Source organism: Poeciliopsis prolifica, unplaced genomic scaffold (genome assembly GCF_027474105.1).
Source record: "Poeciliopsis prolifica strain line A6 unplaced genomic scaffold, Auburn_PproV2 SCAFFOLD027, whole genome shotgun sequence".
In the NCBI taxonomy this organism is placed as follows: domain Eukaryota; kingdom Metazoa; phylum Chordata; class Actinopteri; order Cyprinodontiformes; family Poeciliidae; genus Poeciliopsis; species Poeciliopsis prolifica.
In genome coordinates, this window is record NW_026562402.1 from 6,638,277 (window position 1) to 6,654,028 (window position 15,752).

The 15,752-nt window shown below is 38.6% G+C and overlaps 1 protein-coding gene across 1 annotated transcript; it reads left to right on the forward strand.

The window, feature by feature from the left end:
- The first annotated feature begins 1,277 nt into the window (after positions 1-1,277).
- Positions 1,278-10,810, forward strand: rhoab (ras homolog gene family, member Ab). The gene is made up of 5 exons (XM_055048362.1): positions 1,278-1,383; positions 6,365-6,522; positions 7,029-7,149; positions 7,554-7,684; positions 8,321-10,810. Exons 2-5 carry the CDS (start codon positions 6,367-6,369, stop codon positions 8,492-8,494), a joined length of 582 nt encoding a protein of 193 aa, XP_054904337.1. The 5' UTR covers positions 1,278-1,383; positions 6,365-6,366; the 3' UTR covers positions 8,495-10,810.
- The last annotated feature ends 4,942 nt before the right edge of the window (positions 10,811-15,752 follow it).

Sequence of the window (15,752 nt, forward strand, 5' to 3'; positions counted from 1 at the left end):
TTCTCCATTCAGCAGGTTAAAACTAGTGTACAAGTTAAAATGATCCAAAATGCTGCCAGAGGCACATGGAATATCACCATCATGTTGTCTTATATTGACTTCTTCCATTCAGTGTGCTAAACATATTTGATTAATTTTTGCAAATATAAGTCAACAGACCTTAATCAAATGTTTAGCTTGGATTTGATTTGGTCCAACCATATTTATTATCTTTCAAGTCCCCGACGTAACTATGAACCATTTACTGAAAGAAAGTTGTAAAATTGCATCAATGAAAACAGAATTTTCCTCCACTTTTCAATTTTCTATTATGTGTTTTGAAAACAAATTGAATGTAGAATAGCAGTAAAGCTGGATTTAAAATTGTTAGGGTGGGTCATTTCTGACCCCTAGGACAAGGGGAGTAAACAGAATGGTAGAATTGCACAAGGGTGAACGGTGACAGAAGAAAAAAATATATCATTTTTAAAGAGACAGTCTATTGACTTTAGAGCAATAGGTGCCTCCATGCATTGCATGGGAAGCTGTGACTGACTATTCTCCCTATGCATTGCTTTGGCAGGCCCTGTAAGTTACATTTTTGGAAAAAAACAATCCTTTTGAATTTTAACTTCAACAAATTTGTAGTAACATTCTTCAAATACATAAATAAAAACTAAAAGGATCGATTTTATGTGTACAGTATTTCCCCATTGCTTTGAGTACTTCTATTACATTAAATTACCGCTAGGTGGGGCAAGAAGCCTTTTTCCGATTCATTGAGGTTGCAGCTTAATTAACTGGATGTTTAAACCTGTTAATCTGCTTGGCTTTGAGTAAACAACATTATTTTTAAAAATAATATGATGCCATTAAAAAAAACATGTTTGATGCTAAAACAAGTGAATTAACAGTTGAGTGTTTTATTGGCTCTAGAAAAAAACTACTGTTTAAAATTTAAGAAAACTTTGGGTTTTGAGTATTTTTAGATTCAATCAAAGGCATAATAAACAGTCATTAGGGATTTCAGCCTTTGTAAACCTTGACTGCCATAAAGTTGTACTATTTGTGGTACTAAGAGTGTGTGACTCAGTTAATTAGAAATATATGAAATAACACGCCTGCCTGAAAACAGACCCTGTTGACGGCTAAACTCACCAACATTACACATTTAGCTTCCTGCTATGCTAGTGCTCCAATCCAGACGTGCCCGCGCAGGCGTGGCTCTTGGGCTCGTGCCTCCCACCCCTCCCCCAGCCACAAGCCCCATAACGGTGGCGGCGCGCTCTCCCGTGAACTAATTCATTGTATCAGGCTGAGACAGGAGGAAGCAGCGAGCGACTGGAGAGCCGCTTAGCTTCTAGAAATACTGAAAAACCCGACCGCTCGGCACATAAACTGAAGGTAAACTACTTTCTTGATTACATAGTGTTTTAGATAAGACACTTGTTTCGTGTTGCTTAGTTTAAATGTCGAGAACATTAATTTGTAAAGTTGTCCTTGGTTTTGGGAGGCCGAGCCAGCGAGGCTAAATGCTAGCGCGGTTAGCTTACCGTAGCTAAGCACTCTGCCCCCCACTGTCCGACCTCGGTTCCTGTGCTTCTTCCGCAGTCGCCACATTACTTGGCTTAAAAAAAAGAAAAGAAAAAAACCCAGCCGTGTCAATTCAGCAATACGAAGACGGAAATGTATTACACATTTCACATACGGTTTTAATGGGGACGGTGAAAACTATGTCAGACTTAAAAACTGAGCCTCAAAGACTGGCCTAGATTTGCGAGCCGTAACCAAACAATGAGGTCTTTTTTTCCTTCCCTCGGCTAATCAGGCGGCTTACCATCCCGCAATCGTTTGACTTTTTTTTGTCAAATTAGTTTCCCAGAAAAATATGTAGGCAATATTAAGCTACACCTAAACAGCTAAGTTAGTTTAAACACCTCATTCGCATTAAACGTTTTTTTATTTTTTTATTTTTTTTAGATTTTGTGCCACATTAGTAAGTAGACGGCATCTTTATTCAGCTACATATATTCGGCATGTAAGCCTGCGTTGTATGTAATTAATTTAACCTTCACTAATAAGCGTATGAAACGTATTGATATGTAAGTTTAATGCGTGTCGGGGCCACCCACCCATTCTTCCACTGCGGACACACTGGCCATCTGTTGCCTCTGTGATGACGCCATCTTTCTGGTGACCCACCCAGTGGCTTGCAGTTTACGAAAAAAAAGAAAAAAAAGTTTTTTTTGACACTGGTAGCTCTCGATGGTTATGCGCAGCTTTTCTTTTTTATTTCCCGTGACTTCCTCTTAGGGCTTCGCCGCCCTTCACCTCAGACGTCAGTTTTCTAGCTGGGTAAATGTCTGATCTCTCCGGGCTTTGGGGTAATGACACCCTTCACGTTTTTTCGTTTTTTTTTTTTTCAGATTAATTCTCTCGTCTTTTGTGATTGAAAACAGCAACAGTCTGTGTTTTCCCTTCCCCATATTCATGTCTGCCAGTGTATTTAATCAATGCATTTACTATAAATTATCAAAGCATAAAATTACTTTATACAGGCACGGATGTGTTATACTACATAAACCAAAATAAAAGGCCTAGTTTTGCTGAAATAATTAATTAAAATGTATTATATTTGGGGTTCTTGCTAGTGAGTGGCTTGTATACCACATGGATATTGCTATGGGTCTTTAGCTGTGTCTAAGACATAGGTGGGTGTGAGCAGGATTTCACTGCAGGGTTGTCATGCTGTCGACCTCAAAGCTGTTTAGTAAATTCATCTTTTCAGTTTTGCCAAAGGAAGTCATCCACCAGTCGCTGAAAACAGACGGCCGCTTAACACCTTTAGTTTGGGGAAAAGATCCTCCAGTAAACGAAGGATAACACAAGCCAGCTTAGACTATGTGTTCATGCTTTGTTGGGTTTTGAGTGTGATTTCTCTGTATTAGATAGCTTAAGCCCAGATCCTGAAGCTTTGCTTACTTAAAGATTATTAAATGTTTTTAATGCTCAGACACTTTCCAAATAGTGGTTTCTTTAACTGTTTATTTTCATGTAAACTACATCTGCCGTTAGTTATACATATCAATTATGACCCCAATAAGGCAATTTAATTTTGTTTAAACTGTGAGATGTTGAAAGATGATTTATAACATCACTGTTCTTATAAAAATCTATTTGGATTATTTTGATTTGTTAATATAATAAATTTGACAGGTTAAGAGACCACTAATTATCTGATTGTCTTGCTCCTATTGTGGTGTCTGCGTTGATAGTTTAACATTGTTGTGACGCACCACATTGTGTCACACCAAGACAAAACAGACGTAATTGTCTCTGCCATGATTACTTGGTTGAATGGATGTTTTTGTAATATTCCAAGTTACCTGAGAAGAGGATCAACCTGTCAGAATAACACGCATATAAAATATTTAGTTTTCCTGGCTTTAAACTCTCATGACCACTGGGAAAAAAAAAATTCTTTTAAATTAAAGTCTTAAATTGAAGACGTGTGAAATGTATGGCTATTCACCTAACATGTTATGATATTTGCAAATGTTCTTTCTAGCTAGTTGTTGGTGCCTGGTGTAAAGTACACATACTGGGCACTGATTTAATCACACCTAATAGTGCAAGATAGCATCTTGTTAACGGGCATTGTCTTAGATCAGTGTCCTTTCTTTTCCCCTCAACCTAAGAATAGAGGTCTATTTAAAGCACAAGTAGGCTGGACCCAGTGATTGTCATTCCACAGGTTAACATTCAGTCCTGTTAGTCAGCTTGGTTATGAAATGTTGAGAACAAGTTTGGTTTTGTTTCCCATAACTTTATAAAACACGAGAAGAATTTTTTTGCTGAGGGATTTTTCTTTCTCAACAACTAAACAAGTCAAGCAGCATTATTATAAAATAAGGTATTTTAATTACACATTCTAGTTTCATCCACACAGTCTGTTTCCTAAACACTCATCAGGTGGTAAAAGCAAAGGACCTGCCAGGTTTCTGTCTGAGACTGAAATATTTCTCAGCCTTAAATAGCAGCTAATTTTGTACTTTGGTTGTGTGGGATATTTCCTGCCTATAGATGCAGCTTCATCCTGTGTAAAGGACAAGATGATGAATCATTGTGTAAAACGGTAGCTAGCTACTTTGGTATTGCACCAAGATCCATATCATACATACAAGGCAGTAATGCCCGTGGGAAAGCGTTTCACTTCACACCTTTGCAACATCTCAGGTAGCTGTATTTTCATGTCTTGCTTTTTGAAGCCTCTGGAGTCAGTTTGGTGCTGATTGATTGCATCATTGACTGTTGGTTTTTGTGGCTTTATTTTGATAAAACTCCTAGACACTGTACTCTACTTAGTCCTTCTCTATTGGATATTATCCCTACTGAAAGAGTTGTGAAATCTTATCAGAAAAAACTTCTGATAGGATCAATCCAATTATCAGCTCAGTGTGTTTGAATAAGAATCAAATTCTTTGGTTGTGACAAAGTGAGATATATCCCTGATGAATCCTGTCAAAACTCTCTGCACATAGTAGGACTGGCTGATTTAATCTTATTTTATCAGTTAATCATTTTCTGATTCTCTGAAGATTTACTCTTTGGAAAATCTGGGGTTTTTTTCTGCCCACCAATAGAGTCAGTGATGTCAGCCTGCCCCATGACCTACCATTTCATTTCACAGTTTGAATTTGGTTGGACTTTGAATTTAGATCAACTACCATAATGATTGAAATAGAGCAAGGTTTTGAAAATATTTTGTATCATTTGTAATTTCTTTTCAAGAAAAACAAAAGCAAAAAATTAAAATCGGAATTGGTATGAAAAAAAAATCTGAGATTTAGCTCACAGTGTTCATCTCAAAACTGTTGACTTCTCATTCATATGACATTTTTACTTTCATTTCTTACACCCATAATCCTGCACCCTTCCTGATGGTCACATGAACACAGTCCTTTAAAGAAAGGATTGGTTCTCTGTGACGAGGAAGAAGTTTTAACGATTATTGTTAGTCCCTTTTTGTGGGCAGAGTTTTGCGCAATAATTTTCCTTGCTGCTGGTAGATTTTATTTTCTTTAGCCTTTATATTTTTAATTGTTTATGCCCATCAAATTTACACATCAACTAACAAATCTCATCCTTCCACTGAGAATCAGGAGCTGCTTAATTAAGTGCGGTAGGTTTAAAGACTTGATGGAAGATGCATAAAGAGCATTTGTTGAAAGCAGGTCACTTATATCCATTTTCCCGCTGGCTGTCTTATTCAAACACTGACCATAGACCGGCCTGCAGGCTGCAGCCGTCCCCATTTCGTCTTCTTTTTATCCTGCATCATAAAGGGAACGGTCTGATGTTGTTTGACATTGCTGTCCTACTTAAGACTATTCATGAACCATTATAGCACCTCTGGTGCATCTGAGATGAAACCTGATGGGAACAGACTGTGAACGAAATGTTAGCATAATCAACCTGGATTTTTGAATACGACTCATGAGCTTGTTTTGTTTTGTTTTTTTTGTTTTGTTTTGTTGTTTTTTTTTGTCAGAGGGTAACCCATTTGCATAGCTACCTCTATAGCTCCAACTAGCGTCTACTGTAAGCTGGTGAGTCAGAGAGCACAAGAGTTTTTAGGAAGTTTTTTTTTTTAATCCAACAAACAATGAAGGCACAGATTTGGCACCATTGCAGCAGTTTGTTTTCTGTTAAATTAATCTGATGATTGAGGTGTATTAAATTTTCTCGCAGTGAATAAAGTGATTGTCCACACCCTTTTGTTGGTCAGAGATGAGTCTTATTTGTTTACCTGTAAGAATCTGTGTCATTATTTGCCTGGACTTCCTTTAACTCAGTTGGCCACCTCTACGTTCGTGTTGGTCTGAATTACTGGAGCCTTGGCTAAATATGACTTCCTAGCAGCTCACATGTTCTTGCTCTGCTCTGTGATTGTTTGATGGCATGTGAGAACAGGAAGCTCCTGGTATTTAAAGATCTGGAACTGTTTGGCATTTAAAGTGTGATTTCCAACCCGTCCATTGGGGCAAACTGACAACCACAGTCTTTGAGATGAACCAATCCTCTGACACAAAAAGTTTATTCTGACAGTTTTTTTTTGTGTAATTTTTAGAGTGGTAAAAGTTAATTAAATATCTACAGTCAATACTTTAATTTGATATTCATCTGTTTCCCGTCAGCCCAGTTGTATCTGAGGTTGTGAAAGCTGCTCTTAGTCTGTGGTTAAATGCGTCAAGCATGGTGTTGCGTCTGCTATGCAGGTCTGCACTAATTACACATTTATCTCAGAGGGCAAAAATGTTGTTTTATTTTCCTTCAGATAATGATGTTTTGCCTAACCGTACCTCTTTTCATTGCTCTTCTCCAGGGATGGCAGCCATCCGTAAGAAGCTGGTGATAGTCGGCGATGGAGCTTGTGGGAAGACTTGTCTTCTTATCGTCTTCAGCAAGGACCAGTTCCCTGAAGTCTATGTTCCCACTGTGTTTGAGAACTATGTTGCTGACATCGAAGTGGACGGCAAACAGGTTGGACAATCTTCCTTTCTCATGTCTTTTTATGGAGTGGCAGCTTATAGTGGTTTTTGTGTGATTACAGTAGGTTTTCCATTTATCTGTGAATCTATCAAGATATAGATATTTTATGTTTTGTTTTGTTTATTTTTTACTGCCTGACACAACATCTCACTGGACACAAATTTGGAAGTCCTGACCTAGTTCTTGGTTAATGGGATTCTGGGAAGCTGAGTCCGAGTCTTTAGTGGCCGGTTAATTTTTAACCCTGTGTGTTGTGAAGGACAACACAAGCTACTTCCATGTGGGTCAGATTTTTAGTACGGTCTTGGTTCTATTTGCCTCTTCTAATTGCATTCTGTTTAGTCAATTTGAGCTTGTATAATTTAATCAGATTCTAATGGATATAAAGTTTTTCTGTTGAAATGAAAGTTAAAACTCCTTCCCGCTTCCTTTTCTTCCTTGTTCCCTTTTCTTAAAACAAGTAGCCGTGTTCTCATGTTAATGTTTGTGTGCGTCAGGTTGAGTTGGCTCTCTGGGACACGGCCGGTCAGGAGGACTACGACAGGCTGAGACCCCTCTCCTACCCAGACACTGACGTCATCCTCATGTGTTTCTCCATAGACAGCCCCGACAGCTTGGGTGAGTACAAAACCACACAGGCATCCAACCATGACATTAAAAACTTATGGCTTTTGTTTTTGCTGTACACTTTCCTGTTTTTCCTATTTTATTTAAAGGTGTTTGTAGATTGAAATTATTCAACTTTAGTTTTAGAGCTTCTTGAAAATTTGACATTTTTTAAATAGTCACAGATTTTCCTGTTTCTCCTCCAGATCTTCTAATCACATGTTGAAGTTATTATGAACCAATAATCTTTATAAGGTCAAATTAGATCATTAAGAATATCAGATAGCTGTTGCAATAAAAGGAATATATATAAAAATATCATTTTTGTTATGATCGCAGTTAATATTCTACAATACATGCTCCTACATTAAACACTATGTAATCCAGATATTTTTCTTTTGTCTTTAAAATGACAGAAAACATTCCTGAAAAATGGACCCCGGAGGTGAAACACTTCTGCCCCAACGTCCCTATAATCCTTGTAGGAAACAAGAAAGATCTACGTAATGATGAGCACACGCGTCGAGAGCTGGCCAAGATGAAGCAGGTACCTCTTCTTATAGATTATTTCAAATTATTTAGGTCATTCTCTGAATATCACAGCATTGTTTTGGGGTACCACAAGGCTCTCTGTTGGTATTTCAACTATTTATGTGTTTTGATATTTACAAAACATCTGAATTGGCCTGGTGGTAAGAATTCACACACAAATAGAAGGTGTCGAGATCTAAGCCGTGTATGAAATTAAGCTTGTAGGTGTTACAATTGATGACAAAAATGGCTGAAAATCTTTTTTATTGTGCTGCAATTAAACTGTCTGTAAAAATAAATAAAAAGTAAATCACAATCATTTTTATTAATTGTCCTTTGTCATATTTAAGTACATTCTACTTTACTATCCTACTCATATGACCTGTAGCATAATTTGGACTGTCAAATTATTCTACAGTTTGAACATAGAACTAAAACTATGTCTAAAAATTATTCATCTTAAAAATCAGGATGTTTTTATTTAAGAATAAAGTTTTCTGTCTTTTTGTGGGAGCTGCAGTGCATAGACTTGCTGATTATTCTGTAGTGGTGAATAATGGTGTCTAAAGGGGAGGCTGGATCAAACTGTGACCTGTTCATAATGAACGTGTGAAGCTGAACCCAACTCTTGACTCGTCTCCTCGTCCCACAGGAACCAGTAAAGTCGGAGGAAGGCCGGGACATGGCCGGGCGCATTGCAGCCTTTGGTTATATGGAGTGTTCTGCGAAGACCAAGGATGGCGTACGGGAGGTGTTTGAGATGGCCACCAGGGCGGCGCTGCAGGCCCGCCGCGGAAAGAAAAGCAATAGATGTGCACTGCTGTAAAACAGCAGACATATTTGGACTGTTTTTGCCCTGGGCTGTTCTACCCAGGGATAGGGCTAAGTGGGGAAGGAGGGATCACTAGAACGAGAGGGAGGGGAGGGAAGGGGAAGAAAAGACTGCAGTACATGACTACCGCTGTAAACTGGCTGTTTGTTGGACTCTATTTACCCTGGGACTTGGGTTTAGGAAGGAAGGAGCTCAGTAAATGACTGCCGCTGTAAACCATCAGGCTCTTCACCTGTGTGCGTTTCATTGGGTCGGGAGATTTACACAAACTACCAGCCGACAGCTGGTTAGATTTGCTCTTTTTCGGCAAGCCACTGACACTGATTGAGATGATCGAGGAATCCCAGTCCGTTGTTAAAATCAGACTGGTAGACCTTTGTTTTAAGGAAGACTGAAGTTTAGTTGGTTTTTGCCACAAGGGGAGAAGAGGAGCTGTTCCTCCCCGAATGCTTTAGGCTGCCGTTGGACCACAAAGGTTGCAAACTTCAAACCAGAGCAGCATCTCTAAGTTTTGTGTGATGGATTACTTGAACTTCCGTAAAAGTAGGCAAACACCAGTGGACTTTTATTAACGGGATCCTCCCACAAATAGCCTTCCAGCATTCATCATGAGCTAGAAAATCGTCTCTAAGATCAGACATGAGCAGAGGCAACATGCTCTCATACTCACACCTCTTTGCCTCTCGCTGTGTCTCACACACTCCCAGAGACAAACACGCTGAGATTTAGTCTTGCTGAGATAATCCAAACCAGGTCGCCTGACATTGAGCATTGATTGTAGATCAAATTTGATAATCTCATTTAAAACGAGTCATCACCCGATCTGGTCGTCAAGCTGTCGGCTTCTTCTATTAGCAGCATCCAAAAGATTTAGTTGTGGCCACGCAAAGCAACCAAACGCCTGCCTGCTCTGCTCCTGGTGCATCCACGCTGATCGGCGATCATTTGCATGCTCTTTTTCCACTTAAATCGAGTCGGTCTGAATCAGTGGAAGTGGCAGAGGAATCGATGTCCCATTGGACGGCAGAGGTAGCTTTATGCCCCGCATGGCGAGGCCTGAGCAGCTCCAATACCTTCCTGTTCCACTTAGCTGACCGCTGGTGCTCACCTTGCCCTGACATTTAGACCAGGACAAAGAACAAGGAGAGGGAGAGGGGGTCATTCTGTTTACATGCACAAAAACTGATCTTCTTGTTTGAGATGAACAGTGAAATCCTTGTTCAGGCATGTAAAGAAAGAGATTGTAAACACAGTAGGGGTAATTCTTTTTTTTTATGTTTTAGAGGAAGTAAGGTGCCTCTGATAGATCGTTATTGACATATTTGAGTTCTGCTAGTAAACTACTTCCATCGGTGAAGCGGACAAACGAAAACACATTTAGCTGGAAGATTTTCCACGGGGACGTCTCACTCATCGGGTTGGTCAGCCACATGGATTTTTGTGCAGGTAATCTTAAGTTGCTGTGCAGTGAAAGGATTAAGCTCCTGCTGTTCATTTTGGAATATTTCTAAGACTTTTTCTTAAAAGATGTATGGCCAGTTTTTATTTGGGTTAGTAAACAGTTTATTTTGTAATGTTTAACTGGCATATTCAGGGTCTCTTGGCAGCATTATACCCTCCTGTTCTTCTTCCTGGCCTACTGGGTGGAGCCTGTTCCAGAAACCAGTCTTGTGTTGTATTTGTATTTCATTTCTAGCTTTTTAAAAATAAGAAAGTCATAAACAATGTCTATCAGTATTTAAAAAAAAATAGGAGGTGTAAGTCTTTGGGAATTATTTGTGTTGTTGCTTTAGTTTCTTTTTTTTTTTTTTCCATTGGCGCTTTACCACAATTTTTCTGATGATTTACATTTGGTCGTAAGAAACCGTCAATCATCCCTGCCAAATGCTGTTGTTAGGCAGTCAGGAGAAAGGCTGGCCTCTCGGCTGCCTGTCTGGAGCATCACCAGTGCTGGCTTCTTTTGTTTTCTTTTTTTTTTCTTTCCCGTTTGTTTTGCACCCAAACCTGGCTGAAAAGACAGAGGAGCGCGGGGGCATAAATCGGCTCGACTCATAATGTAGAATTTTACTTTATTTTACTTTTTTAAAAGATTTTACTCTTCTTTTTTTAAATCCTGATTATATTTTATTTTTTCTTGGATGCTGAAGCAGTGACGTAAACGAAAGAAACAGGAAAACCACGCTGTATGCAAAGTCTGTAAATATAAAATGTGGGGTTTGTTCATACTAGACTATACACACGCACATGACTGGAAACTGTATTTGTAAACTAGCTTTGGTTTGTGTAATAAATTACTTTCTATAACACCCACCTCATGCTCATTGTGGTTTTAAGAGTCTTTTTATGTAAATAAAATGTGTGACAGGAATATGGTAGGTATTCATTCTTGTGCTTCTTGGTTAGCTTATGGTCTATTTTAAGTTTATTACACCATGAAACGTTTTTCTGCCCAATCATAAACTGAATTGGGCATAAATGCAATCGAAAACATTAACTTCCTTTGTTCTGTGGTATATTTCTTGTTCAGAAATATATTACAATACATATTAAATCATCCATTCAAACCAAATGGTATCTGATCTAGTCAGAACTTTTAATCTCAGTCTAATTTTCCAATTGGAAGAATAGATTGGTGATTTAAATAAAAGTTTTTGGCTACAATAATTTAGCAATTTAGGAAAATACTTCAACTGTCCTGAAGTGGTGATCTTCTCTGAGAATAATTTCAGTTGAAAAAGAAAAACCTCAGAATGATGTACTGAATGTATGAAAATGAAGAGGTGCTCAGCAAAAACATCAAATTTGTCTTTGAGTAAAACTTTCTACACAAAATGAAATTAAGCTGCTGATTAAAAAAAAAACAACTTTGGGCCAGGTTTTGCTTTTGTGTTATTTCAGTAGTTTCCACATTTTACCAAGTGTCAAAATAATGGTGTATACTGAACATCTTAACACTGGGATTAATACAATATATTGCCATATGTCTTATGGCAACATATTGACCTCAGTGGTGTTTTATGATAAAACAATGACTCCAATGTCTGATTTATTTCACATCAGTCAGACAATCGGCTTTAAGAAGGTGGATTTTCAGAATAGGGTGTTCAGCCTCTGACCTGCAGCAAACGGCAGACATGAAGAGGATTCCTGGTCAGAGCGGAACAAGAGCTTCCACGCTGTGATGCTCAGAAACACGGCTTCCTGCTGCACAGGAAGCCGTGTTTGAGGCCTGTGCTGCTGTGAGCGTGGGAGGCTGCGGTGAGGCAGCTTGGGCCTGTGTGGGATGATCCTGGACGCTGAGTTAACGCTCAAGGAGCTGCGAGTTTCCTCCAACGTTGTGTGCAGCGTTTATGTTCAGCAGCATAACTTTCAAATCAGCAGACATTCAGCCATGCATTCACATTAGCTCTCTGCTGTTTCTGAAAAAGACGAGTAAGAGATGTCTTTTTTTTTTTTTTAATAAGCTAACATGAACTTGTAAGAAGAATCTCTTTGTGGTGTCATTTGCTTGCAGACTCACTTAAATGAAAACCTATTTGCGAGTCTAGCAGCGAGATAATGAGCTGGAGAAACTAAAATCCATTTGGTCTCCATGTCGGCACTGGGAACAAAAACACACAATGACAGGAAGAAAGGTGACAGTCAGTTTGATTGGTCTTAATGGGAGTAATAATGCCAAACCTTGAGGACTTATTATTGGAAAAGGGTTTGTTAAATTATGAAGAGGGTTCTTTGTATTTCAAACTTCCTTCATTCTATGAGAATAAATGATTAATAACACCATTTACAAATACAGCTGTGTGAAAAAATGAGAACCCCATTAAGTATCATTGCCTTCAACAGAAATCATGATTTTACACATATGAGGAAGAAAATTTAATTTCAGGTATATTCATTTTAGAAAATATATCAAGAAAAAAAGGTATTCTGTGGAAACTGAACTCCTCAATGTTTCATCTTACCCTTAATGGCTGAAATAACTTGCGTCGTCCGTTTCTGGTTTTTGCAGACGTACATTTTGAATTTTCAGTGAGGGACAGACCTGAGCTCGTTGGCGGTAGCTATGAATGAATGTTTTTCCACCTGCAGACGGTTTTCTAATGGATTCTAAATCCCTCTGAAACCTCTCAGAAGCTACCACAATCTTTGTGGAGGTCTCAGACAGCTCCTTTGATCGCACATCCTCGCTTCAGCTTTCAGGAAGACACCAAACTAAATCTCTGAGGTTTAAAGAGGGGAAGCCCCCTGTAGATGGTTGAAACCCCAAAATCTAACCAAGAGCACCTGATGTGGTGTTTTAATTACTTCCACGCCACAAATAATGTTTTTTTTTCTTTTTTATGACATTTTACATAAAATTTCATATGATCTTTTCTTAAACGGTTATTGCTTATTTATACCATTCAGTGAAAATGAAGCTTACTTTAAACATCCATATGACATGTTAGAAAAACACGGATGAAAAGTTTACTAGGATGAGCGATTTACCTGATTTATCCTTGTACTTTAAAGCTTTTTATATTTATTTTACTGCTTTGGCATTTTTTTATAGATCATTTTGCCACTTTTGCACTCGAAAACAACATTGCACATCCTCTCTGTTCTTTTTCATCTTTGTTCTTATGTGACCTGTTGACATGTTTATTTTTCTGTCTCGTGCACTGAACATTTGATTATGAGAATCATCTGTTCTATATATATATGTAACATTTATTGAAAACACATTTTGCAAATAGGGCAAATATGTGTGTCTCTTCTGTCACGACCTTGTACATTGTTCTTTTCTCAAGAGAACAAAGATCTTAACATTTATTCATGAATAAACAAATTGGGATATTTAATCAACTCTTGCACTGATTTAGCCTTGACCTCTGCCAGACCTGTATAATTAAGAAATCATTAATTAGAAGAAAAAAAAAAACACATGCCACTATCTAACAAAGTAGACGAAGAGTCCAGGCGGATTGCTAATGGACTGGACGTAAACTCCTCAGAACAACATCTGCAGGCCTCATTTACCTCAAGGTCAGTCTTGATAAAATAAATAAATAAAAAAGCACAATTATTTTTATTATTTTTTGATGATCCCTAATCTTGTCAGCAAGATGTTCTGTGGACCACGCTGGAACTTTCTGAAATGTCCTCGTCGGCTGCAAAACCAACATGGCACTTCAGAAAAATAGCATCACATCAGTCAGACAGTATGATGGCGTGTGGTGGTGTGAGACTGCTTCGCTGCTTCTGGACCTGGATGTCTTCACATAATGAATGGTAACTTACATTCTGCTCTCTAAAACACAGAGGGTTCATCAGTTTGTGACCTCAGAATTTAAGATCACTTTACAGAAGGAAGGAGGAAAGTGAAGGAAGGAGGAAAGTGATTCAAAGGACATCAGCAAGTCGTCCTCTGAGTGGCTCGAGAAAAATAATACATAGAAAATTAAGGGTTTATTTGGGGGGCGATGGGTGGACGCTCGTCCAAGCCTGTGCCACAATCCTATTCAAATGCCTTAATGACCTTAAATGGGTTGTTTGTGCTTAACCCTTGTTCCCCAGAGTCTCTTGGAACAAATTAAACAGCTCTCAGGGTGAAGGGGTTAAAAAACACAATTTGTGAAGAAGAGTAGGCCAAAGTTCATCCACAGTTCCATAAAACACAAATGTCTCGGGGTGATTACCTCCTCACACCGATTTGTAAAATGTTTTTTTCTATTAATAGGCAAAATACTTTTTTTGATAATTATTTATTTGCTTAGGTTTCCTCTGTCTGATATAGAACTTTTTGATTATCTGAAACATTTCATAGTGACAAAAAACAAAACTAACATCTGTAGGAGACAGACACCTTTTTACATCACAGCATTAAACGTTACAGTTTTTAACTTTCAGCTACTCGGGGGAATAACTAGATCTGCAGAGACACTGAGAACAAAACCCAACAGTGAAAAGGGAAGGAAGGAAGGAAGTCCGTCACTGCCTACTCCACCCAGAGCTGGTGGCAGGGCTTAATGTAAGACATAACGCTGCTTCTGCTGCAACACTTGTGAAGAAATGAGCAAGAGAGAAGGAGGGAGGGCGGCTGCGGGGTGATGAGCGATCTTCCTTTCTTTCTTTTTTTCCCCTCCCCGTGACTCAAAGCTCCTCACCCTGCTCCTCCGGCAGCCAGCCGGGGAAAACTAGCGCACAACGGCGTTCAGCTGCCGACTTTATATACGGCTCTATTTTTAGCCGCTCACGAGCCCAACTATTTTTAACCAATATGAGCTCACGGCCTGGCGCCTCGTCCAATAGGATTAAAGATGGAAGAAGCTCTTGACCAATGGGAGGAACTGGAAGGAATGAGGGGGCGGGTTACATAAGAGCCTATTAACTGAAGTGATACATTCAGCCAAAGAGGAAACAAGAAAAAGAAGACAAGCGTCTCACTCTCACACTTTTCTGAAGTACCGATACAGCTTGCGATTTAGAGTCTAAGGATTTATTTTAGGCTCCCTACCACACCGAATGTGATTTGCAACCCATTTAATTAATGCCATTTTTGATCAAAAATAAGTTTTCTTCTAAAAGATTTCTGCTGTAACTTTTTTTTTAACTTTAATTCTGAAAAACAAATTACGCCTTTCCTTGTCAAATGGAATGAATTAAATAAAAATGAATATATATTTTTTTAAAAAAATATTATTATTTAGATGTTAAGGAGACGCTTAAAAAAGGACACTTTCATACATAAACAGCATAGATGAACACGTCTGGTTATTTTGAAGCCTTTTCATTTCAAGTCCAGATCAGAATTTAGTTTTATATTCCATGTTTATTCTTTCCTCTCGACATCTTGTTATATTAAGATATTTCACAGTAGCCCTAACAAAGTGTGTGTTTTAAGGCCCCTGCTTCAAGAGAAATCGATTGTAAAAAATTTTAAAAAAATCAGAAAGTAAAATTTGAAGAATAAAATCAAAAGCCAGCTGAGTTTGAAGCTTCCAGTCTGAAGATGGTCATTTTTACAATAGAGGATCTTTGATTCTGACTTTGACAAGCAGGACAGATTTCTCTGTCTGTCTGGCAAGTATTGTTTTGTTATGGTTTCGGACGGAGACCGTGACAGGGACTGCCCAGTGTTTTGAGTCATAAGCGACACCCAACTGTTCTGTTGATACCAAACTTTTTTATTTTTAGGTATCCCGCACGGAAACTCAAGAAGTAGTGACTCATCTGTCTCGGTCCCTGACGTTGGATAAGTTCACACATTTTC